This window comes from Molossus molossus, unplaced genomic scaffold, assembly GCF_014108415.1.
Source record: "Molossus molossus isolate mMolMol1 unplaced genomic scaffold, mMolMol1.p scaffold_m16_p_19, whole genome shotgun sequence".
Lineage (NCBI taxonomy): Eukaryota > Metazoa > Chordata > Mammalia > Chiroptera > Molossidae > Molossus > Molossus molossus.
The window spans coordinates 26759109-26784279 of NW_023425354.1; the positions used below are offsets into that span (position 1 = coordinate 26759109).

At 45.8% G+C, this 25171-nt stretch overlaps 1 protein-coding gene and 1 non-coding gene across 2 annotated transcripts; both read left to right on the forward strand.

Annotated features, from left to right (window-relative positions):
* Positions 1–2257: 2257 nt before the first annotated feature.
* LOC118635090 lies at positions 2258–2364 on the forward strand. The gene has a single exon (XR_004960437.1). It is a non-coding gene; the product is annotated as a U6 spliceosomal RNA (small nuclear RNA).
* A 4810-nt stretch (positions 2365–7174) lies between these two features.
* On the forward strand, positions 7175–20161 carry LOC118634095 (gastric inhibitory polypeptide). The gene is made up of 5 exons (XM_036268400.1): positions 7175–7275; positions 17186–17290; positions 18468–18614; positions 19111–19200; positions 19903–20161. The coding sequence occupies exons 1-5, from the start codon at positions 7175–7177 to the stop codon at positions 20159–20161; spliced, it is 702 nt and encodes a 233-aa protein (XP_036124293.1).
* Positions 20162–25171: the final 5010 nt, after the last annotated feature.

Below are 25171 nucleotides of genomic sequence, written 5' to 3' on the forward strand. Positions count from 1 at the left end.
ATATACGATTCCACTTGTATGAGATATCTAGAATAGTCAAACTCATAAGGACAGAGAGTAGAATAGAGGTCACCAGGAATGGGCAAGCGGAGATGGGGTTAGTTTTAGTAATGGTCACAAAGTTTCAATTTGGTAGGATGACAATGTTCTTGACATGGATGGTGTGATGGTTTCACAACAGTGTAAATGTACTTACTGTCAGTAAATTTTACACTTAAAAATTGTTAAAATTGTAAATTTTACATTACATTTTTGTTGTTGTTGTTACGTGCCCCTAGTGGGAACCGAACCCAGGACTCTATGGTCCGCAGACCAACACTCCAACCTCTGAGCCAAACCAGTCAGGGCATGTAATGTATATTTTACCACGGCTTAAAAAGGTAAAAAAAAAATCTTTCAAAATGTCAAAAAAAAAAAAAAAAAGGCAATAAACAAACTCATGTTAATTATCGTTGTCAAGAAAAAGAAAACTTAACCATACAAATGTTTAAAAACAGGGGAATCACCTGGCTGGTGTGGTTCAGTGGTTGAGCATCAACCCATGTACCAAAAGGTGGCCAGTTCAATTTCCAGTCAGGGCACATGCCCAGGTTGTGGGCCAAATTCCCAGTGGGGGGCATGTAGGAGGCAGCCAATCGATGTTCTCTCATTGATGTTTCTATCTCGCTCTCCTTCTCCCTTCCTCTCTCTCTAAAATCAATCAAGAAAAGAAAATTTTTTTTAATTAAAAAATAAAAAAGAGAATGATGGATAAAATTTCAGAATGTGGTTAATTCTGGGAAGTAGCACAGGGATGACTGTAGAGGGCCTCAGAGGGCACTTCAAAGATATTGGGGATGGGCCTGGCCAGTTTTCCTCAGCAGAGCGTCATCCCTTAGACCAAAGAGTCACTGGTTCGATTCCAGTCAAGGGCACAGAACTTGTTGTGGTTCGGTCCCTGGCCCTGGTCAGGGTCCTGCAGGAGGCAACCAATCAAGGTGTGTGTGTGTGTGTGTCTCCCCTCCCTCCTCTCTCCTTCGTTCCCTCCCTCCCACTCTGTCTGAAAATATCCTCAAGTGAGGATTTAAATAAAATAAAATAAAAGATATTGGGGATGGATATTCTAGTTCTTAATCTGAGTGGTAAATACACTAGTATTTGTTGTATTATTCTTGAAAATTTACATTACAACTTAATTATCTTTGTTAAGTATACATAGTTCATACTAAAATCAATTGAATTAACAAAAAGTTTGGGGAAAATGTTAACAGTAACTCTTTGGTTTTGAAAATGTAGCCACATTTCTCTGTTTCTCTCCCTTTCCCTCTATTTCTCTATTTCTCTATTTCTCTCTCTCTCTCTCTCTCTCTCTCTCTCTCTCTCTCCTATATTTTTAAAAATTTCTGGATCGTCTATTATATTTTTATAACAAATGAATCAACCCAGGATACCTTCACAAGCTAAGTAGGGAATAGTTCTGAATCATCCGCTGTTTCTAGATTTAATACAGCCAGAAATTCTCCTTCCATTAGCAACCAGGGTTGAGAGTTAACTGCAACGCACCCTGATCAGTCACAAATATGGCTTGACTTTAGCTAAAGGACTTGTTAATTACACATGTATTCCCAATAAACTGAGATGGTATGGGCTGAAACTTAGGATCAGCATGATAAACAACATGAAGCAAGTGCTTAGATTCACCCCTTCTCAGTTTGTTCTGGATCTTGAAGACACATTCCTCCTTTGAAGTCCTGTGTTTGAGTCATTTTCATTTTCTTTTGCATTCACTGGTACCCTCTAAGGGTGAAACTTATTTCTTCTTCCTCAGTCTGGGAGTCTCTGGCCATGGAATCATGTCTTTCAACACATTGGAAAACACAGGGCAGGATCCATGTTGCTTTCTGGATCCCACCCTATGAGTGGTCTCTATTATTTTTACCACCTAAGATCTCCTTGATTATTTCTCCAGAGTCCAATGTTTTGAAAAATGTTGTCTATCAGAAAATTCCATTATCAAGTAATGACAAATCGTTCTCATGTTGAGTGGCTAAGCAGAGCTCCCGCTCTGCACAAGTGCACGAGGTGATACTATTCCCACCAAAAGCAAAGGGACTTGGGATCGGAATTTGCCCAAGCAGCCTTGCCTGGAGCAAATGTCTGACTTGTGTTAGATGTTCTAACTGGTTGAAAATAGCTCATGGGTACCATACACCAATCACACCTTCTGTTCTTCCCTCCTAGAGCATGGAGTTCTAAGCATTTGAAAAACATTACCCAAGTGCTCATTTTGGCAGCATATATACTAAAACTGGAATGATACAGAGAAGATTAGCATGGCCCCTGTGCAAGGCTGACACGCTGATTCATGAAGGATATAAAGTACAACACAGGAAATAGAGTCGACAGTATTGTGCCTCAGTTGGTTAAAGCGTCATCTGGATATGCCAAGCTTGCAAGTTCCATCCCTAGTCAGGGCACATACAAGAATCAACCAATGAGTGCATAAATAAGTGGAACAACAAATCAATGCTTCTCTCTTCCTCTAAAATCTTTTTTTTTTTTTTTAATCCTCATCCAAGGACATTTTCCTGCATTTATTTTCAGATAGAACTGGAGGGAGAGAGGGAGGAAGAGAGAGAAAAAGAAATATCAACGTGAGAGAGACACATCGACCTGTTGCCACCTGCAGGACCCCAACCGGGGCCAGATGAACCAAAACCGAGGTACACACTCTTAGCAGGAACCTGACTCGGGACTCTCTCGTCCGCGGCTGACACTCTAACCGCTGAGCTGATTGGACAGGACTAAAATCAATTTTTTAAAAAGTTTTTTATAATAATATCATCATCCTGGCTGATATGGCTCAGTCGTAAGAGCGTCACCTGCGAACCAGAGAGTCCCAGGTTCGATTCCGGCCAAGGGCACTACCTCGGTTATGGTTTGTCCCCGGCCCCAGTAGGGGTTGTGTGGGTGATAACCAATTGATTATCTCCTGTCGATGTTTCTCTCTCTCCCTCTCTTCTTGCCTCTCTCCCTCCAGCTCTATCTGAAGATTAATGTAAAAATATCCTCAGGTGAGGATTAAAAAATGATAAATGAATAAAAATTAAAAAATAATATTATCACCCTGGCCAGTTCTGCTCAGCGGTTAGAGCGTCGGCCGTGGACCGGGGAATCGCGGGTTTGATTCCCGCTAAGGGCACGTACCTTGGTTGTACTTTGTCCCTGGCTCCGTTGGGGTTGTGTGGGTGGCAACCAATTGATGTGTCTCTCTCTCATGTTAATGCTTCTCCCTCTCTCTTCCTTCCTCTCTCCCTCCCGCTCTATCTGAAGATAAATGCAAATATATATATATATATATCCTCCAGTGAGGAGAAAAAGAAAAAGAAAAAGACAGACCATATCCAGTTTTGACCAGACTGTGGAAGAACTGGAACTTTCATACAGCTGGTGGGAATATAAAATATTACAACCACTTCCGAAAACAGTTTGGCAGTTTCTTAAAAAGTTAAACGTATTCCAATCTTAGGTATTTACCCAAGAAAAAAGAAAAGCATATGTCCATTCAAAGATGTGTCCACAGATGTTCACAGCAGCTTAATTTGTAATAGCCCCAACTGGAAACTACCTAAATCCAATAATAGCTGAATGAATAAACAAATTCTACTGTATCCAAACGATGGAAGAGTATACTCAAAAATAAAAATGAATGGACTGTTAATCATGCCACAAATAAAATTGGATCTCAAAATAAGTATACTAAATGAAAAAAGCCAGACCCCCCCCCCCAAAAAAAAAGAGTATGTACTATATGATTTCATTTATATAAAATTCTAGAAAATGCAGACTAATCTACAGTGACAGAAAACAGATCAGTGGTTGGAAGGGGAATAAATGGTAGGAGACAGGGGCTCAGGAAACCTTTGAGGATGGTAGATATGTTCACTACCTTAATTGTAGTGATGGTTTCATGGGAGAGAACATAGGTCAAAGCATCACATTGTGCACTTTAAATTAAATGTATGCAGTTAACCCTGGCCAGTTTGGCTCAGCGTTTAGAGGGTCAGCCCGCAGACCAAAGGGTTAGGGTTTGATTCCCAGTCAAGGGCATATATCTGGGTTGTAGGTTTGAGCCCTGGCACTGGTTGGGATCCTGTGGAAGGCAACCAATCTATGTGTCTCTATCACACAGATGTTTCTCTCTCTCTCTCTCTCTCTCTCTCTCTCTCTCTCTCTCTCTCTCTCTCTTCCCCCTCTCTTCCATTCTCTCTAAAAAAAACAAAAACAAAAAACAATGGAAAAATATTTTTGGGTGAGGATTAACAACAAAAATAAGTGAATAAATATATAAACAAACAAATAAATATATACAGTGTATGCAGTTATTGTCAGTTATACCTCAAAACTGCTGTTTTTAAAAATCAGGGAGTGGTGAATTGAAAAATGACTATTTTTCATCATCATGAAAGACGGATTCAAGCAAAAATCATCAATGGCCCGGCTGATGTAGCTCAGTGGTTGAGCATTAACCCATGCACCAAGAGGTTGCCAGTTCAATTCCTGATCAGGGCACACGCCCAGGCTTTGGGCCAAATCTTCATTGGGGGGCATGCAGGAGGCGGCCAATCGATGTTCTCTCTCATAGATGTTTCTATCTCTCTCTTCCTCCTTCTAAAATCAGTAAAGAAAAAAATTGAAAAAAAAAAAGGAATCATCAATGGTTGTTAAATAAATCTGAGGTTGGGGGAAGTCTGATGAGGAAGAAGGTATTTGCAGTGTCTAAAAGTGCCTCCTCTCCCTGTACATGACTTTTTAGTTATAAGGAGAAAAATAGTAACTGCTGTATACAGTGGGAAAATTCAACAAAACTTTGACTGGGTGCTCAAAATTATCATCAATCATGAGCAGGTAGACAACTTGTTCCTCCAGGTGGGCTACTTTGTTAAGGACACACCTTCATATTTCTAGTATTCTGGCCAGGATGCATAACCTGAATCTAATTTGGAAGAAACATCAGACAAACCCAAATTGAGAAACATTCTATAACATAACTGGTCTGTACTCTTGAAAATGTCAGTATCATGAAAGACAAAGAAGGATGAGAAACTGAGTAAAGGAGAATAAAGAGACATGACAATTAAATGCAATACACAATCCTGGACTGTATCTAATAATACTGAGAGGAAATACCCAAAAGGATTTTATTGGGACAATTTTTAAAAAATTGTAACTCTTGCCCTGGCCGGTTTGGCTCAGTGGTTGGAGCGTCGGCCCGCGGTCCAGAGAGACCCGGGTTCGGTTCCCGCTAAGGGCACGTACCTCGGTTGCAGTTTGTCCCCGGCCCTGGTTGGTCGTGTGGGTGGCAGCCACTCGATGTGTCCCTTTCACATCGATGTTTCTCTCTCTCTCTCTTCCTCTCTCTCCCTCCCACTCTATCTGAACAAAAAATGGAAAAATGTCCTCGGGTGAGGATAAAAAAAAAAAAAAAATTGTAACTCTTTGCCACATCTACCGCGAAAATGAAGACTATTCTCAGCAATCAGACTGTAGACATCCCAGAAAAAGCAAACATCACTCTGAAGAGATGCACAATGTTACAGTTTTGAATGAGTGCGTAAGTGGAAGGACAAATTGATATTTTTCTCTCTCTCTCCCCCTCTCTCTTTTTTCCTCTCTTTCTAAAATCAGTGTTAAAAGATGTTTTAAAAATGATGCAATCTACTCCCAAATGTTGAGAAGATAGAAAATAGAATGATACAACATAGTGGAAAAATGTTAAAAATTGTTGAATCTGTGGGTATATTGGAGATCTATGTATTATTTTTGCAACTTTCCCGTAAGTTTTAAATTATTTTTTTACATTTAAAAAAAATATGTTTATTGATTTTAGAGAGAGAGGGAAGGAGAAAGAGAGAGAAACATCGAAGTGAGAGAGAAACATCAACCACTTGCTTCCAGAATGCTCCCCAACCAGGGATCAAACCTGAACCGTGGGTATGCGCCTCGACTGGGAATCGAACCCATCACCTTTCAATCTTACAGGACGACATTCCAATCAACTTAATTTGATTTTTAGAAAGAGAGAGAGAAACATCAATTTATTTTTCCATTTATTGTCCATTCATTGGTTGATTCTTGTATATGCCCTGACCGGGGATGGAACCCACAATCTTGGTATACCGGGACAATGCTCTAACCAGCTTTTGGTGGTGATGGGGGGCTAAATTATTTCAAAATAAAAGGGGTTTGTTTGTTTGTTAATTCTCACCTAAGAATATTTTTCTTTTCTTTTTTATAATCCTCACCTGAGGATACTTTTCTATTTATCTTCAGGTAGAGTAGGAAGGAGGGAGAGAGAGAAACATCGATGTGAGAGAGACACATCGACTGGTTGCCTCCCTCATGACCAGGGCTGGGATGAACCGCAAACCAAGGTACGTGCCCTTGGCTAGAATCAAACCTGGGGCTCATTGGTCTGCAGGTCGACGTTCTACTGCTAAGCCAAACCAGCCAGGGGCTTCCTTCCTCCCTCCCTCCCCCCTTTCTTTCTTTCTTTCTTTCTTTCTTTCTTTCTTTCTTTCTTTCTTTCTTTCTTTCTTTCTTTCTTTCTTTCTTTCTTTCCCTCTTTCTCTCTCTCTCTCTCCCCCCTCCTTCCTTCCTTCCTTCCTCTCTCTCTCTCTCTCTCTCTCTCTCTCTCTCTCCCTCTCCCTTTATCTCTCTCTAAAATAAATAAAAACATATCCTCAGGTAAAGACTAAAAAAGAAAAAAGCTCTCCATGGAGCCCTGGCTGAGTTGCTCACTTGGGTAGAGCATTGTCCCCATTCGCCAAGGCTGTGGGTTCAATCCTCCATCAGGGCACATACAAGAATCAACCAACGAATGCATAAATAAGTGGAACAACAAATTGATCCTTTTCTCTCTCTTTACCTCTCTCTAAAGTCAATCAATCAATAAATAGAATTTTAAAAAAATAAAAAGCTTTCCAAGGAAAGCACAAACTGCTATGGCCAGAGTCATGTATTTAGAAACTTTCTTCCCCTCTTTGACTGGATATTAGTCAAAGAAGTGCTGTGGAAACTGTAACCAAGGAGGCACTGCCTTCCAGAAAAGTTTCAAAGAAAAGTATTGCAAGCAACAGTAGTAGCTGTTAGATTGGGCTCCAAAGGAAAGGTTGGAGAGATTCAACCAGTTAGCATGAAAGTTGGAGATAAAGTTCTTCCAAAATACGAAGGTACCAAAATAGTTCTAGATGACAAAGATGATTTCTTATTTAGAGATGGTGACATTCTTGGAAGGTACGTAGACTAAAATAAATCACTATTGAAGTAGCACTATGTGAAGCGCCCATTCCATTGAAGTTCCGAAATTTCTTTTCCATTGTGTAAATTATTTCTGTGTCTCTCTCTCTTTTTTTTTTTTTTTTTTTTTGCATTTATCTTCAGATAGAGCGGGAGGGAGAGAGAGAGAGAGAGAAACATCAATGTGTGAGAGAGACACATGGAGTGGTTGCCACCCACACAACCCCAACTGGGCAGGGGATGAACTGAAACCGAGGTACAGGTACATGCCCTTAGCAGGAACTGAACCAGGGACTCTCTGGTCTGTGGGCTGACGCTCCAACCTCTCGAGCCAAACCGACCAGGGCTCTGTATCTCTTATAATAAACTAATGATATCCGCCCCGGCCGATTTGGCTCAGCTGTTAGAGCATCGGTGTGCAGACCAATGAGTCGCAGGTTCGATTCCACTCAAGGGCACGTGCCTTGGTTGTGATTCATCCCGGGCCCTGGTTGGGTCATGCGGGAGGCAGCCAGTCAAGTTGATGTGTCCCTTTCATGTCGATGTTTCTCTCTCTCTCTCTCTCTCCTTCCCACTCTATCTGAACAAAAGTGGAAAAATGTCCTCAAGTGAGAATAGAAAACACACAAATAGTATCCAACTAATAATATCCAATATCTTTTAAAATTCAGTTTCACTATACTGATATAAACATTTCTATGCCCTGGCCAGTTTGGCTCAGCAGTTAGAGCGACGGCCCTAGGATCAATGAGTCACAGGTTCAATTCTGATTAAGGGCACGTACCTTGGTTGCAGCCCTGGTCAGGTCATGCGAGAGGCAGCCAGCCGATGTGGCTCTATCACATTGATGTTTCTATCTCTCTCCCTCCCTCCCACTCTATCTAATGATAAATGGAAAAATATCTTTGGGTGAGGAATAAAAATAAATAAACATTTCTAAATAAAAAAATATAAATACATACTAAAAAAAAATAACTAAACAGCTTTCCATGTAAGGTTGCCAGATTTGGCAAGTAAACACTACAAGGTGTTTAAATTTGAATTTCAGCCCTGGCTGGTTTGGCTCAGCGGTTAGAGCATCGGCCTGCAATCCAGAGAGACCTGGGTTCCCTTCCACTAAGGGAACGTACCTCAGTTGCAGTTTGTCCCTGGCCCTGGTTGGGTCGTGTGGGTGGCAACCACTCGATGTGTCCCTTTCACGTCGATGTTTCTCTTTCTCTCTCCGCCCCCCCCCCCCACTCTATCTGAACAAAATATCAAAAAATGTCCTCGGGTGAGAATAATAAAAAAAATTTTGAATCAGAAGAAAAACAATTTTGTTATTGGTTTTTTTGTTTGTTTGTTTTTGTCTGTGTCATTTTCTCCTATTGAATAAACAATAATTTAATAACTTTTTTTAGCCCGGCTGGTTTGGCTCAGTGGTTGAGCATCAACCCATGCACCAAGAGGTCATCTGTTTGATTCCTGGTGGTCAGGACACATGCCTAGGTTGTGGGCTCAATCCCCAGTTGGGGGCATGCAGGAGGCAGCCAATCAATGTTCTCTCTCATCAACGTTTCTATCTCTCTCTCCCTCTCTCTCTAAAATCAATAAAGAAAACAATATTTAAAAACTTTTTTTAGCCCTGGTCAGTTTGGCTCAGTGGTTGGAGCGTCGGCCTGCGGACCAGAGAGTCCTGGGTTCGGTTCCTGCTAGGGGCACATACCAAAAAACAAAAAAAACAAAAAACTTTTTTAGAATAAGTATGTCCCATGCAGTATTTGTTGCGTAACCATCAGGTACCCTCTCGGAATGCAATATACTGACATCTGTACATCTGAAGACAGATAAAGCTAATAATTTCCCTGATATTCCACAAATACCAGCTTTATCTGTCTTCAGTATCTAAAATCATCTCAGTCCCCACTCTTGTAGAGAGAAAGAAACCAAGATAAATAGATTTTATTTATTTTTTTAAATTAATTAATTAATTTTTGTTACAGATGTAACAAGACAGATTTTAAACGACCAGAGTTTATGACAATGAGAATAAATGTTTAATCAATCTAGCATCTTTTATAGTAATGACAATGATGGTCAACACTTTTCAGGGCTGATTATACAGGGGTGGGCAAAAGTGGTCATAGCTGTTCATATGGAAGAAGACATGCAGGTTATGATTATTACAATAGCCTTATTAACTCTGTGTTTCACATACACCTCCTTTTGCCCACCCCTGTATATACAGTAGCTAAATTCTAAGGTGTGCCCCAAGGATCTCTGCCTCCTGTGTAGTTCGTCCCACAATGTTCCAGAGTTGGTCTGTGTAACATATAGCTGAAGTAATAGTGTGTCGCTTCTAGATTTAGATCTTAAAAGACATTTAGGCTTGCTTGGCCGGTGTGGCTCAGTGGATTGGGCATCATCCCATGGGCTGAGAGGTTCCCGCTCAGTGTACATGCCAGGGTTTCAGACTCGATCCCCAGTGGGGGTCGTGCAGGAGGCAGTTGATCAATGTTTCTCCCTCATATCGATGTTCCTATCTCTCTCTTCCTTTCTCTCTCTCTAAAAAATCAATAAACAATATTTTAAAAATTATTAAAATTCATTTAGGCTTTCATCTTAGGTGCCTGCCCTTGCTCTGTGGAGGCCCACAGTCACAAGAGTGAGCTCAGAAGGTGATCTACAGCCCGGAGAAGTCTTCTGAGATTGAAGCGCCACTGATAGGCGACTTGGACTTCCAGAGAGACCCTGAGCCAGAACCGCCCAGCTAAGCCACTCCCAGATTCCCCAGCCTCAGAAACTGAGATAATGAATGTGCCTTGTTTTAAATTGCTAATATTTGGAGTCATTTGTTATGCAGTGAAAGGTAACTAATGTATCAAGACACAATGTAACATTATGTATCTTCTAAGTATCCATGTTCCCCAAATCAATTATTTGAGGTAGGAACTATTACCGTCCCCATTTTACAGAAAGGCAAACTGAAGCACAGAAAGTAGATGCTCTAGGGGGCAGGGTGTAGGAAGAGAAAAAACAAAGAACTTATATGAATACATGCATAAACAGTGGACACAGACAATAATGTGGGGAAGGCAGAGAGTGGGGAAGAGGGGGTTAATGGGGAAGAAAAGGGGGGACATCTGTAATACTTTCAACAATATTTAAAAAATAAAATAACATAAAAATAAAAAACATTTTTAAAAGTTTAAAAAAAAAGTTTTCTTTTCCTTTATTGATTTTAGAGAGAGAGGAAGGGAGAGAGAAATAGAGACATCGATGAAAGAGAACATCTATTGGCTGCCTCCTGCATGCTCCCCACTGGGGATTGGGTCCACAACCTGGGCATGTGCCCTGACCGGGAACCAAACCGGTGACCTCTTGGTACATGGGTCAACGCTCAACCACTGAGCCACACCGACCAGGTCTTTAAAAGTTTTTTAAAAAAGAGTAGTTGTTCTAATCACTCTACTAGAAAGCATAGGTGACTCCAAAGCCTTTGTTCCTACTGTGGAATTTCACAGCCTTCTATGTGCCGGGTGCTGGGCTGAGTCAGCCTGGCTCTATTATTTCATCTTATTGAATTCTCATCTTTGAGTGAGGTGGAGAAGATCATTCCTGATGAAAACCAACAGCCAACACTCGCAGGATGACTTCAAGTTAACAAGACACTAACCTCACACTTACCTATTAGGTAGGCAGGGCAGGTTTTGTTTTCTTCCTTTCTTCCTTTCTTCCTTTCTTCCTTTCTTCCTTTCTTCCTTTCTGTACATGCCCCTAGCGGGAACCGAACCCAGGACTCTCTGGTCCTCAGGTCGACACTCCAACCACTGAGCCAAACCGGCCAGGGCAGGTTTTGTTTTTGTTCTCAATTTAGAGTTAGGCAAGCTAAGGCTCCGAATGAGTTGAACGTAACTCAGGAGCGGTAGGAGGGTGGCATTTAGGCTTGAATCCTCCTATTCACCTCTCTTCATCCAACCAGGCTACTCCCTAATCTAATTAATGAGGGGTACATTTTCTGAAATTGCAGAAGGCCCTCCCCTCACTCATTGCAGGAATTTGTGTGTGTGTGTGTGTGTGTGTGTGTGTGTGTGTGTGTGTGTATGTGTGCGCGCGCACACGCACGCAGGTGTTTGAGTTCATGACTGGGCAGAAGGGCGTTGTTCACTGGGGACCCTGGAAACTGCTCCATCCATCATATCCCCATGCAAGGAAAAGGAAAGGAAAACCCTCCCTTTCACCATTCTCTTTCTTTCTGTGGGATGTTCTCCCACCTGGGACAGAGAGGGGCTCAGGAATGCTGCTCTCTCTGGGAGTCCCAGCCCTTTGGTCTTTTATCCTAAATGCATAACTGATTCTTTCCCTCTCTGGAAGTGAGAACCTTTTTGCCACACCTCCCAGTTCTAACTCTTCTCTGGGACTCTCAACCCATGGATTAGGCTGCAACTGCTAAGAGCTGAGCTCCTTCGATGGGAGAAAAAAAGGAGGGACATCTGTAATACTTTCAACATTAAAGAAAAAAAAGAGCTCAGCTCTTTTCATGACAAACAAAATAGCCTTTGAAAACAGCAAGAGGAATTGGAGTTAGAACTGAGAGAGGACTTCCAAACTCATCCCTTGTAGCAGAGGGCCAAGAGAGGCTGTCGGTGGTATATTCTTTCTTGAAGATCCTTCTGGAAAGTATCTATCTTTACCTGAGTGGTGCAGAGGCTGGTGTGGGCAAAAATGTTTGGGACCATGACTGCATTTGTGATGTGACCAGGGAGGAAAGCTACAAGTAGTCCTTTTAAGAATCAGGATATTAAAACAACAATAAGGTATCACCTCACACCTGTCAGAATGGCCGCCATCAACAAATCATCAAACAAGTGCTGGTGAGGGTGTGGAGAAAAGGCAACTCTAGTACACTGCTGGTGGGAATGCAGACTGGTGCAGCCGCTATGGAAAACAATATGGTGTTACCTCAAAAAATTAAAAATTGAACTTCCATTTGATCCAGTGATCCCACTTCTAGGAATATACCCTAAGAAGCCTGAAACACCAATCAGAAAGAATATATGTACCCCCATGTTCATAGCAGCACTATTTACAATAGCTAAGATCTGGAAACAGCCCAAATGTCCAACAGTAGATGAATGGATAAAAAAGCTGTGGTACATATACACAATGGAGTACTATGCAGCTGTAAGAAAGAAAGATCTTTTATCCTTTGAGACGACATGGAGGGACCTGGAAAGAATTATCCTAAGCAAAACAAGCCAAACAGAGAAAGACAAGTATCATATGATCTCACTTATTTGTGGAATATAATGAACATAACAGTCTGAGGAATGGGGTAGTCCCAGAGACATGGAAGTGGGGTACAGACTGACAATCCCCTGAAGAGGGGGTGAAGGGGAGAGGTAAACCACAGAACTTATATGCATGTATGCATGAACAATGGACATGGACAACAAAGTTGGGGACAGGGCAGGGGGGGGAGGGGGGACTCAGTGGGGGGAAAAGGAGAAACATCTGTAACAAAAATAAATAAATTAATTAATAATAATAATAATAAAAAAAGAATCAGGATAGCCCTGGCTGATTTGGCTCAGCAGTTAGAGCGTCGGCCCGCGGACCAGAGAATCCCGAGTTCGGTTCCCGCTAAGAGCATGTACCTTGGTTGCAGTTTGTCCCCAGCCTCATGGGGTTTGTGGGTGGCAATCGATGTTTCTCTCTCTCTCTCTTCCTCTCCTCTTCCTGCTCTATCTTGCTCTATCTGAAGATAAATGCAAAAATGTCCTTGGGTGAGGATTAAAAAAAAAAAAAAAAAAAATGAATCAGGTAGACCAGATGACTCGACCAAGTTTGTGAGGGTTCATGTCACTTCTTGTCACCTCTGAAGGAGAATAAATCTGCCACCTGTTTTCAGAGATCAGAGAAGGATGTCTGCTTTCTGAGTCAGTCAATGAGCTTGAAGACCAACTGAACTTCAAAAGCAGAGTTCAGGCAGGGAGGCAGCAGGCCAGTATCTGAGTCACCCAGGCCAGGCTGCAGAGCTGGGCCTGGAATGTCTGCGGTGGTCCTGCAGGCCATGGGGTGGGGGTGGGGTGGTGACTCACCACCTTGAGCTGGAAGAGTCAGCAAACCCCAAAGGCTCCCTGCTGTTCCAGTTCTCATTCCTGGGGTGTCTACTAAGAAGCCCAGAAGCCATGGAAAGCAGGACCCTGGGTTCTCTCACAGTCCTGCCACCACCCCTTCGCTGCACACATTCCTTGACTTCCAGGACTCCTCAGACATCCTCACCCCCACCTCCAACTCCAACTGTCTGGATCATCAGACTTTGTATCTGGGCTTTGGGCTAGTTGGAGGGATCCTCCTGCCTCCCCATCCCCTGTGTCTTCTTTGATCCCTCACATCCTGGAAATTCTCTGCAGTCGACTGGGGCTCTGCCCCCTTCTGAGATCCCTACCCACCCCATGTGTACATTGTGTTGCATGTTCTGCGTCTGTCTCTCATGTGACATGAATGGGCTGGCCAAGTTGCCAGAAGGATTTACTGAACAATTTTGATCAAGTCCAGAAGGCCCTCTTGATCCCCAGAAACTTCTCAAGGCCATACTTGTCATTCCCTGACCTCCTAACATGCTCTGTGTGTGGGGAAAGGCCTGTGACCTCCCCTGGGAGTTTGGCATTTTCTCTGATCTCTTCTGCTGGTCCTCCTCACATCCCTCTCTCCCCCAGGGCCCAGACCACACTCTCCCTGGTATGTCCACTGCACTGCATGGCACGAGAGCCAGAGATAAAAGGGACACAAGGAGGGGGCTGCAGAGAGGTCCCCTCCAAGAGGGGGTGGGTAAGGACTTAAAGCACAACTGGGCCCTGGCCATTGTGGCTCAGTTGGTTGGAGAGTCGTACCATGTACCGAAGAGTTGCAGGTTTAATTCCTAATCAGGGAACATACCTAGGTTTCAGGTTCGATCCCCATTTGGGGCACGTATGGGAGGCAACCAATTGATGTTTCTTTTTCACATTGATGTTTCTCTCTCTTTCTTTCTCTCTCTCTCCCTCCTTCTCACTTCCTCTCTCTCTCTCTCTCAAATCAATAAAAAACATCCTTGGGTGAGGATTTAAAAAAAAAAAGTACAACTGTCCTTCTGAGCTGTCCACTCCCCAAAAACAAATCCACAGAGAACTAGGCGGGGCTCAGGACTGCTAGGACCCATCACTGCACCTTCTTTGGCATCAAACCAGGGATGATGTCTGCCCTTCTTAGAGATGCTTTGCCTCTAGGGTGTTGACACAATCCCTTCTGAGACCATTAACTGTGTTGTTCAATAGGAAGCAGGATCACAAGCAGTCCCTACATCCCCTTTGGAGGCCAAGTCTGAATGGATGTCTAACCCACTGATAGCCGGGAGATGGAGTTTGGAGAGCTTGCCCAGTGAGAAGTTTTTCCAGATGGTGGAAAATGGGTGGTGGGCGGGAAAGGTTTCTAGGAAGCAAAGGTGAGTTGCCCTACTGGTTCAGTTACGTCTCATCCCACACAAGCACTTAATTTCATGCTGAAGCTGCTCCCAGGCTGGGGAGTTCACCTGGAAAGAAAGCGGCCTTTATCAGGCCCTGGAGCTAATAGGCAGAGCTTGAGCGTGGTTGTTTATGGCTCACAGTACCCATAGTGAGTGGGGAAGGGAGAGCCTGGAAAGGCCTGGGGTCTACCCAAAATGCAGCCTGTGCTCTGTGCGTTCCAGACCGAGAGCTCCTGTGGACAAAGCCATGTGCCGAGTTCTTGGAGCAAGGCAAAGGGAGCACGCCAAGGGGTCTTCAGTGTGAGGGGCGGCACAGCCCTTGGCCTCAGGATGCCTCTGCAGGATGGAGGAGATATAGCCTCTGGCTCACACCTTGCTCTCAGAGAGTCCCCAGTCTGATCAGGGAGACCAAGTCCCAGCCCTGGAGAGCCCTCCAGTCTGACAGGCAGGCACAGTGTGACTTCAGGGTCCCCCCGGCTGATGGCAGAGGCAGGACCACAGACTTCTCTTGTGTAGGAGAGTAGGCATTTGAAGAGACAGGATTGGATCTCAAAAATCTTCATAGATAAGTGGAGTTGGAGCTGCTGCATCTCCCTCTGAGTTCCCACGGTGTAAATACGCCTCTTTTCTCTGCTCTGTCCTGCCCCTAAGAAGAGAAGCAGTCTAAGTTCTCAGTTCATCCAGCTACCACCAGGGAACCTCCATTCTTCATGTTCCCTCAGTCCAACACCCTCTGTTTCCCAGTCTTTCCCCAGACAGCTGGGATACCCTCCTAGATATCACAATGGGGACACTGTCACATTGCCAAAGCTGGGGTTCAAATGACTGCACCCCATCCTCTCCCACCCAGGTGTAGCCTATTGCCTTTGGGAGTTTCCCCTTTCCCCAGCGAGTGCCACCCTACCAAGTTTGCCCTCCCCGAGGGCATCCTTTCTACCTGAAGGCACCAGTAAAAGAAGTGGGGCGGGGGGGGGAGGGGTACTGGGCCCTGTGCCTAAAAGGGAGGAGGAGGAAGTAAAAAGGGGGCACTTAAGGTACCCTACTCATGGGCAGGCCCCAGACAGCAGCTGGATATATCCAAATGTTAATCACCAATTAGTACGGTTCAGGTGGAAAGAGAAACTTTATTACATGTAAAATGGACTTAATGTAGCAGGATCTGCGGGCTTAATTTCTTGAGATAAGATGCTTTTAGGCTAATCAGAGGGTCTGTGATGTCTGGATATAAAGGAGGTACAGCAGGCTTCCTTGAGGCAGGCTCTGAAGGGCCAGAAGTTAGGAGGAAGTGACCCACCCTGCCCTTCTTCTGGAAGAAGAGCTGGGAAGGACATCTGGTAAGAGAGCAGCCGGGACAGGGATGCTGGAGAGAGGTGGGCCTGGGCACCCCTGAGGGGCTCAGCACCCTTGCAGCTCACTTGCTTTCGCTCTATATAAGAGATAGGGCGGCGCCCTGGCCGGTTTGGCTCAGCGGTTAGAGCGTCGGCCTGCGGTCCGGAGAGACCCGGGTTCGGTTCCCGCTAAGGGCATGTACCTCGGTTGCAGTTTGTCCCCGGCCCTGGTTGGGTCATGCGGGTGGCAGCCACTCGATGTGTCGCTTTCACGTCGATGTTTCTCTCTCTCTCTCTCTCCCTCTCACTCTATCTAAACAAAATATCGAAAAATGTCCTCGGGTGAGGATAAAAAAAAAAAAAAAAAAGAAATAGGGCGGCGCTGACGGATGCTTTAACACGCGGGTCAGGCAGGCAGGAAGAGGAGGCCTGGCGGCCCGCACATCTCTAGCCTAGCTTTGGTTTTTAGGCTTGGGAGAAAGGTTGCTTACTGTTCTTCCTCTTTACTGAAGTCCCCCTGGATGAAGTGGGACAAGCCCTTGGGAGAGAGGTCAGACTTCGGGAAGAAATGACCTGAGTCAAGAGAGTCGAGTCTGAAAGAGGAGAATGGGATGGTTCCGTGTGGTTTCACTTGGGGCAAGGGGCTGTGCTGATTTAGGTGACAAGCCAATCTGAGAGCTGGAAGGCCGGCTGGTATGAACTTTGGAGGGCTCTGAGGGGAGAATCTTGCCAAACCACATGCCTGTGATGTCTAGCCACTGGAGCCAGGAAGGGGGGCTGTCCAGGCACACAGGTCTCTGCTGCTTTCTTCTGCCTGTGTCTCTCCCCACTGCCCTCCTCCCACCCCACTCAGACTCCACTTAAAAACAAAACAAAAAGAAGGCTCACACCTTGGCCAGACGCCTTGTTCCTTGTAGTTGCTAACTGTATGGTCCACATTACCCCCCCCCCAAGATCCTGCTCCAGCATCTTAGAAAATTTCCAAACCCCAGGGCTCAGGGCCCCCCAGCTTTCAGCACCCCACAAGCTCTGAGGCACCAGCAGTGCGTTGCCATGCTGGCTGCCCCCTCACCCTGGTCCTGTTCTCTCTTAGCTCAGGAAATAACCCTTACAAGACGGTGGCCATGAAGATCTCTCTGCTGCTGGTGTCCCTGCTCCTGGCAGTGGTGCTGGGAGATAAGGAAGAGGACCATTCCAGGTAGGGGTGAGGAGGAAGGGGCCAGCTGCAGGGGAGAGGCCTGGGATGACCAGGTTCTGGTTTTCAGGGGAGGCCCCAGAAAGGAAGGGATCCCAGGCCATGAGGAAAGAAGCTGCAGGGGAAAATCTGCCAGCAGTCTGAGCGCAGGGTGAGGACAGAACCAGAGAGTATTTATCATGAGCTACTGTTGCAGTGGGAGCGATTGTGGTTAGATCTCTGGAAGGACTTCTCAGTGGCTAAGTATCTGAAACAGATGACAGCATCTCCCTTAACCATTCATGTATGCATGCCTTTGATCAAATTTTATAGAGGACCCCCTGCGTGCCAGGAGCAGGGGCTACATGTGAAGAGTGGTCCCCAAAGACCTCCTGCCCTCAAGGAGCATGTAGGGTGCAGGGAAAACAGACAAAGAACCACCGAGGCGAGTTGCAAACTCATGAGTACTGTGAGGAAAAGCAGAGTATTGGAAATGAGCACAGAAGGGGGCTCTGTGTTTAGGAACCAAGAGAGACTTATCTGAGTGAAGAGTTGGGCTTTCTTGGATGCAAGGACAAGCTATAAGCTCGTGTAAACTCGGTGATGTAAATTGGAGACACGGCTGCCAGACATGTGCAGGGAGAGACGTTGTGGAGATGGGAAGAACATGGACGTGGGCCCAGACCACCTGGGGTAAACCGGGATCCTCCACCTATGCCGTGTGTTAAATGAATCTCTCTGCACCCTGGTTTCCTCATTCACAAAAAGGGGGTATAAACAGTGTAAGGAGTGTATGTACTAAAGGGCTGTTGGAGGCCCTGACCCATGCAGAAGAGCTCACTATTGTTCGTACAGGGAACCAAAGACCTACACCAGGTGTGGCCAGGGCTGGAGGGGGAGGAGGGCAGTGGATCCAGTCCTTTGGGATAAGGGGCCTCTGAGTCCTCCTGGCCTGGAAGCCAGAGCCACACACACACTGGGGATGCAGGAAGTAGGCCTTTAAGCTGCAAATGAAGTCCAAGGGGCCTAATGCTTGGCCAAGAGGGTGTCTCCATAAAAACTGACTCCCAGGAAATGGGCTGGTTCGTTTTCAGACCTTGGCCTCCTGTCAGCAACAGTCATTCATGCCGCATCGTGATCCCCCGCCCCCTGCCCTTCGTGGCGTCCTGGTTTCCATCTCTCTCCCCTTCTTGCCCCTCAGATTCCACACTAAGGTCAGAGGCTCCGGACCTCGAGGCCGCAGGTATGCTGAGGGGACTTTCATCAGTGACTACAGTATCGCTATGGACAAGATCCGCCAACAAGACTTTGTGAACTGGCTGCTGGCACAGAAGGGGAGGAAGAATGAGTGAGTTATTGAGCAAGCCGGGCGCCTCCCTACCTTGTCCATTCACCCAGGCGCCCGACGCACGCGGCCGTGTGATACACAACTCCAGGTGGCGCCTTTCACTTAGGCGACGATAGAGAGCTGAACCACGTGGCGGTCCTGGCTTGGGCAGCGGTCCAATCTGGGGGCAGGACTAGAGCAACTTTCCAATCTTTTTCTTTTAAGGGGATGGTCGGTGAAGATGTGTGGGACTCACCGAGGATTCCCAGGGGACTGTGGGGGGGAGGCAGGGGACTCTGAGCTGCTGTCCATGACTTTGGTGGTGGCTGCTTCAGAATTTGGAAATAGAATAAATTGTCCTCATCCTACTTCCTACTCTTTGCCAAATCTCTCCTTGCCCTCTCTGTTTGGTTGGCATGGTAGATTCTGGAAAGCTGAAGACCAGCAGCGGGGAGGTTGAGGGAAGAAAGAGGTACCTTCTATCCCCCCACCCACTCCCTAATCTTTATCTTACCAGCTGGAAACACAACATCTCTCAGAGGGAGGCCCAGGCCCTAGAGCTGGCCCATCAATCTAACAGGAAGAAGGAGGCCAGGGAGCAGCAGGGGTGAGTCAGCCCACAGGGGAAGGAGGGGTGTGGGGCCTCCTGACCCACCCCCATCTCATTGTTCCCTCTCCCAGACTCCAGAGCAGGGCCAGGCCCCAGATAAGCAGCCCCTTCCACTCGGAGTTCAAAGAGGGGTCTTCACTGAACTCTTGGAGGTCAGCCTAAGCTTAAGGGAGAAGCCTGGGAGGAATGGGGGCGGGGTGCCTGGGAGGGGTTTGGGGGCCAGGGTTTCTGAGATTGATGACTTGGTGAGTGTGCAGGAGAGGGGCAGCAAAAGAGACCTCAGGAACCGGCTTCCCCACTTCTCCCAGGCACGCGTCAGGAAAGACATCCTGCCCCACAGCAGTGCCCTCAGATCAGCTACCCCTCTCTGAGGAAGCTGAGGCATCGATGGCACAGATCATTATGAAGAGTGAATGTTCCCAGAATAATTTCATGGGGGTTGGAACGCATTCCGGGACACTTGCAGAGGTGGAGGGGTGGGATGTCTCCCATCAGAATACTGTTCGGCTTTGCCGGTGCTGAAGAGACCGTCTGCCCTGGCAGACAGATCAGGTTGGAGTTTTTAAAGCCGAGGTAACCCAGAGGCAGCCGGTGGACTCCCTCCCCACCCCCGGCCCCTTTGGGTCCCAGCCCCTGTATTTACTCTCTCTGGGTGGGGCCCAGGCTAAGGCAGCCTGCCTGAGGCTTTCTCCTTCGCAGCTCCCTACCCAAGAACCCCGGTGAGGAGGATTTGCTGAAGGACTTACTGATTCAAGAGCTGCTGGCCTGGGTGGCGGATCAGAAGGAGCTCTGCAGGCTCAGGTGCACAGCTGGGAGGCTTTGGGTGTCTAACCTAGTGGTTATAAGCTCGCTCGAGCACTGGGGTCAGGCACAGGTTCAGAGCTTCACCCCAACATATGCTGGCAAGTTCTTAGACTCTCTGAACCTCGCTGTTTTCATGAAGACTGGGGATATTTAAACCACTTCATGGGACTGCTATGGGTTTTAAATTAGATAATGCAAGGAAAAAGCTGTGCAACCTCTGCAGAATGGTAAGAGCTCAGAGTTGGCAGCTATTATTACTGCCTGTACTTCTTTCTCAACTTCCTCCAAGTGAGATGCTGCTTACCTCCCCTGCCCACCCCAGCTGACCTGCCCATCCTATTCTCAGTTTCCCTCTGTACCCCTGTGCCATGGAACCTTCCCAGTGATGGAACCCCTATAGTTGGAGGCATGTTACCCTTCTCTGTAGCCACTGCTGGTCACAATGGTCCTTGAATCCACCTCACCAGCTAAGAAGTCCTTCAGTCTGTTATGTACTAGAAGAAAGAGATAGCTAAATACCATGGAGAGACCCATCCACCTAAATGGTGAGACAGGACACTCATTCAGAATGCAGATACTGAGGCACAGGAACCAAAATGCATTTAGATGTCCATGCTGGGAAGCTAGGGAAGGACTGAGGGAACAAATGTGGGAAGACTTCCTGTAAGAGGACAAGAAAGGAGAAGGGAATGTGACCAGAATGATAGACAAGAGAGTATGAGAAAAATCTCCATAGAAAAACGGGTAACAGTCTATGTGCTTTAAAAAATTTTTTTTTCTTTATTGATTTTAGAGAGAGAGGAAGGATGAGGGAGTGAGAGACAGAAGCATCGATGAGAGAGAACATCGATTGGCCGCCTCCTGCATGCCCCCCACTGGGGATTTGGCCCACAACATGGGCATGTGTCCTGACTGGGAATTGAACCAGCGACCTTTTGGTGCACGGGTCAATGCTCAACCACTGAGCCACGTCGGCCGGGCCTATGTGCTTTTTTCATTACTTTAATTATTTATAATTAAACAGGTAATTTGGAGGTAGGAGCAGCTGAACTATGGCTGGGTGCCAGGAGAAATTTACTTTGCTGACTCCAAGCTGGTAACGACCCTCCTCTCCACCACTTCCCCTCCTCTCCCTCCTCTCCACAGGTTCCAGTGACTGACTACACCCAGCTCAGACCTGCACTCTGCTCTCCACTTGCTCACTCCTGCCTCAGCCCCACTCCTGGGTATCCTAGAGAAGCCACACCAATAAAGTTGAAGCTGAAGTAAATTTTTGTGCCTATTGTCAAATGTATTCAAATGTCTACTGAGCACCATCAGTGTATGTTTGTCGGTGTGTGTGTACCACCCAAGGAAAAGAAGATGTGGCTCTGGCCCATCTGTTAATTCGTCATCTGTTTATTCTGCCCTGGCCAGTTTGGCTCAGCGGTTGGAGCGTTGGCCTGCAGACCAGAGAGTCCCCGGTTCAGTTCCCACTAGGGGCACGTACCAAAATATATATATATATATATAATCTATTTATTCTACAAACACATGTTGGAAACTCAACATAAGCAGGGGCTGTGCTAAACACTGGGTATACAGCAATGAGAGAAACAGACACAATCCATGTTCCTGTGCGGGGTTTGCAATCTAGTGATGAAGACAGACCTAAATCTTTAAACACACAGACACAATAATCATATAACATGCTAAGCTATGTGAAGAAAGACCAGGTTGCTATGAAAGAGGACAGAGAAACTTTATCTAAGTGGAGTTAGGAGGGTCTCTTGGGGAAAATGACATTTAAGTTGAATAAGATTTGAAGGATAAAAATGGCCAAAGGATGAGTGGAGCCTTAATAAATATTAGCCAGTGTTGTTATTACAGCGAAATGGGCAATGGGGAGACTAGGACGAGCAGAGGCTAGACAGGTGGACACAAGCAGGGCCTGAAAGACCATGTTAAAGCTTTTGGATTTTATCCTCAGTACAAGGACAAGTCCTCGAAGGATTTTAAGCAGGGTCAGGTCAGAGAGGATCTGTTTGCATTCCAAACAATCACAGTGATGAGAGTAAGAATTATATTGAGATGAACAGGGATGAAAGGGGAAGAGGAAGACCAGTACAGAGGCTCTTGCAGCATTCCAGGTTTACACTAGGGTCAAGGCAGCGGGGGGTGAAGCAAAGTGGGTAAACTCAATTTATCCCAAAGTCAATACCTCTATCTCCCTGTGGTCAGAGCCTTCCCACCTCCGTCTGCTGCCTTCTCCCAATGCCCTGTGTCCACAAATATATCTTCTACCCCTAGCTTGGGTCATCTTTTCTTGGAATGTCCTCCCCTTCTCCCCTTGATCTAGTGGTATTTTAGTAGACTAGAGCCAAGCACACCTAGGTTCAAAGCTGTTACCAGCTCTGCAACTTATCAAGTTAGTTTCTTTCTCTTAAACTCAGTTTCCTGCCTGTAAAAAGATTAAAAAGTATTCACCTCATAGGGTTAAAGTAAGTATTAAGAGAATGCCTGGCACAAAGTAAGTGGTCAATAAAAGTTAACTTTTGTTATTATTTTTCACACACCTAAACCTCAGTTTAAAAACACAAGGGTATTAGTTTAAAATCAGAGAGCGGTCCTGGCCGGTTTGGCTCAGCGGTTAGAGCGTCGACCTGCGGTCCTGAGAGACCCGGGTTCGGTTTCCGCTAAGGGCGCGTACCTTGGTTGCAGTTTGTCCCCAGCCCTGGTCGGTTGTGCGGGTGGCAGCCGCTCGATGTGTTCCTTTCACGTCGATGTTTCTCTCTCTCTCTCTGTTCCTCTCTCTCCCTCCCACTCTACCTGAACAAAAAATGGAAAAATGTCCTCGGGTGAGGATAAAAAAAAAAAAAAAAAAAAAAATCAGAGAGCGGCTAGCTGGATGGATGGCTGAAGGTCTGGGCCAGTAACTTACACGAGCAAAGTGGGGAGAGTAAGACAATGGGAAGGACGAGGACTGTGAAAATGGAAGAGACATGCTCGCCTAAGAACTTTCTGGTGCCAAACAAAACTCTTTTGAGAGCTGAATTTGCCTGAGCGCTGTGTTAGCCCTCCTTCCAGCTCTTCCGTATTTGGTTTCCTCTCCTCTAAACTCCTGAAGTCCCAAGAATGTGTGCCACACACCTTGGAGCATGCCTTTGCTCAGAGGATGTATTCTAGTGATTCTCATGATAGAACTGCTTGTCTTGGCGAGAAGTTTGGATCTATATTTTTGACGTCTTGGGTGTCTCCGGGGGTAAAACAGAAAGGGTTATTTAAAAATATTTTGAACAATGTTGTTGCTATGGGCAGTCATTGTGCTCAGTCTTTTATAAACATTTTTTTCAACTTCTGAAAAAAGTTGTTTCATTCTTTTTAAAATTGATTTTAGAGTGAGGGGGGAGGTAGAGAGAGAGAATTGTTGTTCCATTTGTTTACTTGTTTATGTATTCATTGGTTGTTTCTTTTTTCTTTCTTTTAATCCTCACCCGAGGACATTTTTTTGCATTTATCTTCAGACAGAGCGGGAGAGAGGGAGGAAGAGAGAGAGAGAAACGACGACAACATCCACGTGAGAGAGACAAATTGACAGGTTGCCACCCACACGACTCCAACCGGGGCCGGGGACAAACTGCAACTGAGGCACGTACCCTTAGCGGGAACCGAACCCGGGTTTCTCTGGACCACGGGCCGACACTCTAACCCCTGAGTCAAAACAGCCAGGGCCATTGGTTATTTCTTGTATGCGCCCTGATGGAGGATAACCCCCAACCTTGGTATATTGGGAGGATACTGTAACCAATTGAGCTACCTGGCCAGGGCTGAAGTTTTTAATTCTCTTTTTATTTTTTGTTGTTCAAATTTATAAACATCATTTAAAAATGTCATGATGGCCCTCGCCGGTTTGGCTCAGAGGTTAGAGTGTCGGCTTGAGGACTGAAGGGTCTCGGGTTTGATTCCCGTTCTCTTTTGGGGACGTGTGGGAGGCAACCAATTGATGTGTCTCTCTCACATCGATGTTTCTCTCCCCACCCCCTGACTCTGTCTAAAAATCAATGGAAAAATATCCTCAGGTGAGGATTAACAAAAAATAAATTACTTAAAAATAAAAATGTTGCCCAGCCGGTGTGGCTCAGTGGTTGAGCGTCAACCCGTGCACCAAGAGGTCGCTGGTTTGAATCCCAGTCACGGCACATGCCCAGATTGTGGGACCGATCCCCAGTGGGGGGCATGCAGGAGGTGGCCAATCAATGTTCTCTCTCTCCCTCCCTTCCTCTCTCTCTAAAATCAATAAAGAAAAAAATAAATAAATAAAAATAAAAATGTTGCCCAGCCGGGTGGCTCAGTGGTTGAGTGTTGACCCATGCATCAAGAAGTCACCGGTTCGATTCCCGGTCAGGACACATGCCCAGGTTGTGGGTCAAATCCCCAGTGAGGGGCATGCAAGAGGTGGCCAATCGATGTTCTCTCTTATCAATGTTTCTATCTCTCCCTCTCCCTTCCTCTCTCTCTAAAATCAATAAAGAAAAAGAAAAAAAGAAGGCCTAGAAGCTTCCATTAAAAAATAAATAAATAAAAATGTCATGATGATCTCATTTAAAGCCTCATCACAGCCTTTTAAGATAATACCACAATAGCTGTTAACCATGCACTACACTGCCTCCATGAGGCAGAGAATTAAAGGCCTATGCTCTTAGCTACCTTGCCACAAGGCCAGTGAGTCACTTAAAGCAAGTGAGGACATCTGTCATAATCAGTATTCACAGTGTGCTGTAGCAGAGTGCTTCTGAGAGCAATTGCTAAATTGTCAGAAATTTTGAGAGCAGGTTGTAAAACCATTGATAGCTTGAAATTGGCCATGGTTAGAGTATTTATACCATGGAAATCAGCAAATGCTATAAATCAGAGCTCCTCTCTTTTCACCTGGAGAGGTGGTTGTTAAACATTTACTAGTCCATTACTGGTCAGCATTATTTGTCTAAAATTATAAAGGAGATGCCCTGGCCAGTTTGGCTCAGTGGTTAGAGCATCGGCCTGTGGACCAGAGAGTCCCGGGTTCGGTTCCTGCTAAGGGCATGTACCTTGGTTGAAGTTTGTCCCTGGCCTCGGTTGAGGTTGTGTGGGTGGCAACCACTCAATGTGTGTCTCGCTCATGTCGATGTTTCTCTCTCTCCCCTTC

What these genes read in the sequence shown, in the direction of transcription:
- LOC118634095 (XM_036268400.1), top strand. Translation starts at nt 7,175, where the DNA reads ATGAAAGTTGGAGATAAAGTTCTTCCAAAATACGAAGGTACCAAAATA. An exon ending in GATGGTGACATTCTTGGAAG is followed by an intron (nt 7,276 to 17,185) that starts GTACGTAGACTA and finishes GTTCTCTCTTAG; the next exon opens with CTCAGGAAATAACCCTTACA. An exon ending in CAGAAGGGGAGGAAGAATGA is followed by an intron (nt 18,615 to 19,110) that starts GTGAGTTATTGA and finishes TTATCTTACCAG; the next exon opens with CTGGAAACACAACATCTCTC.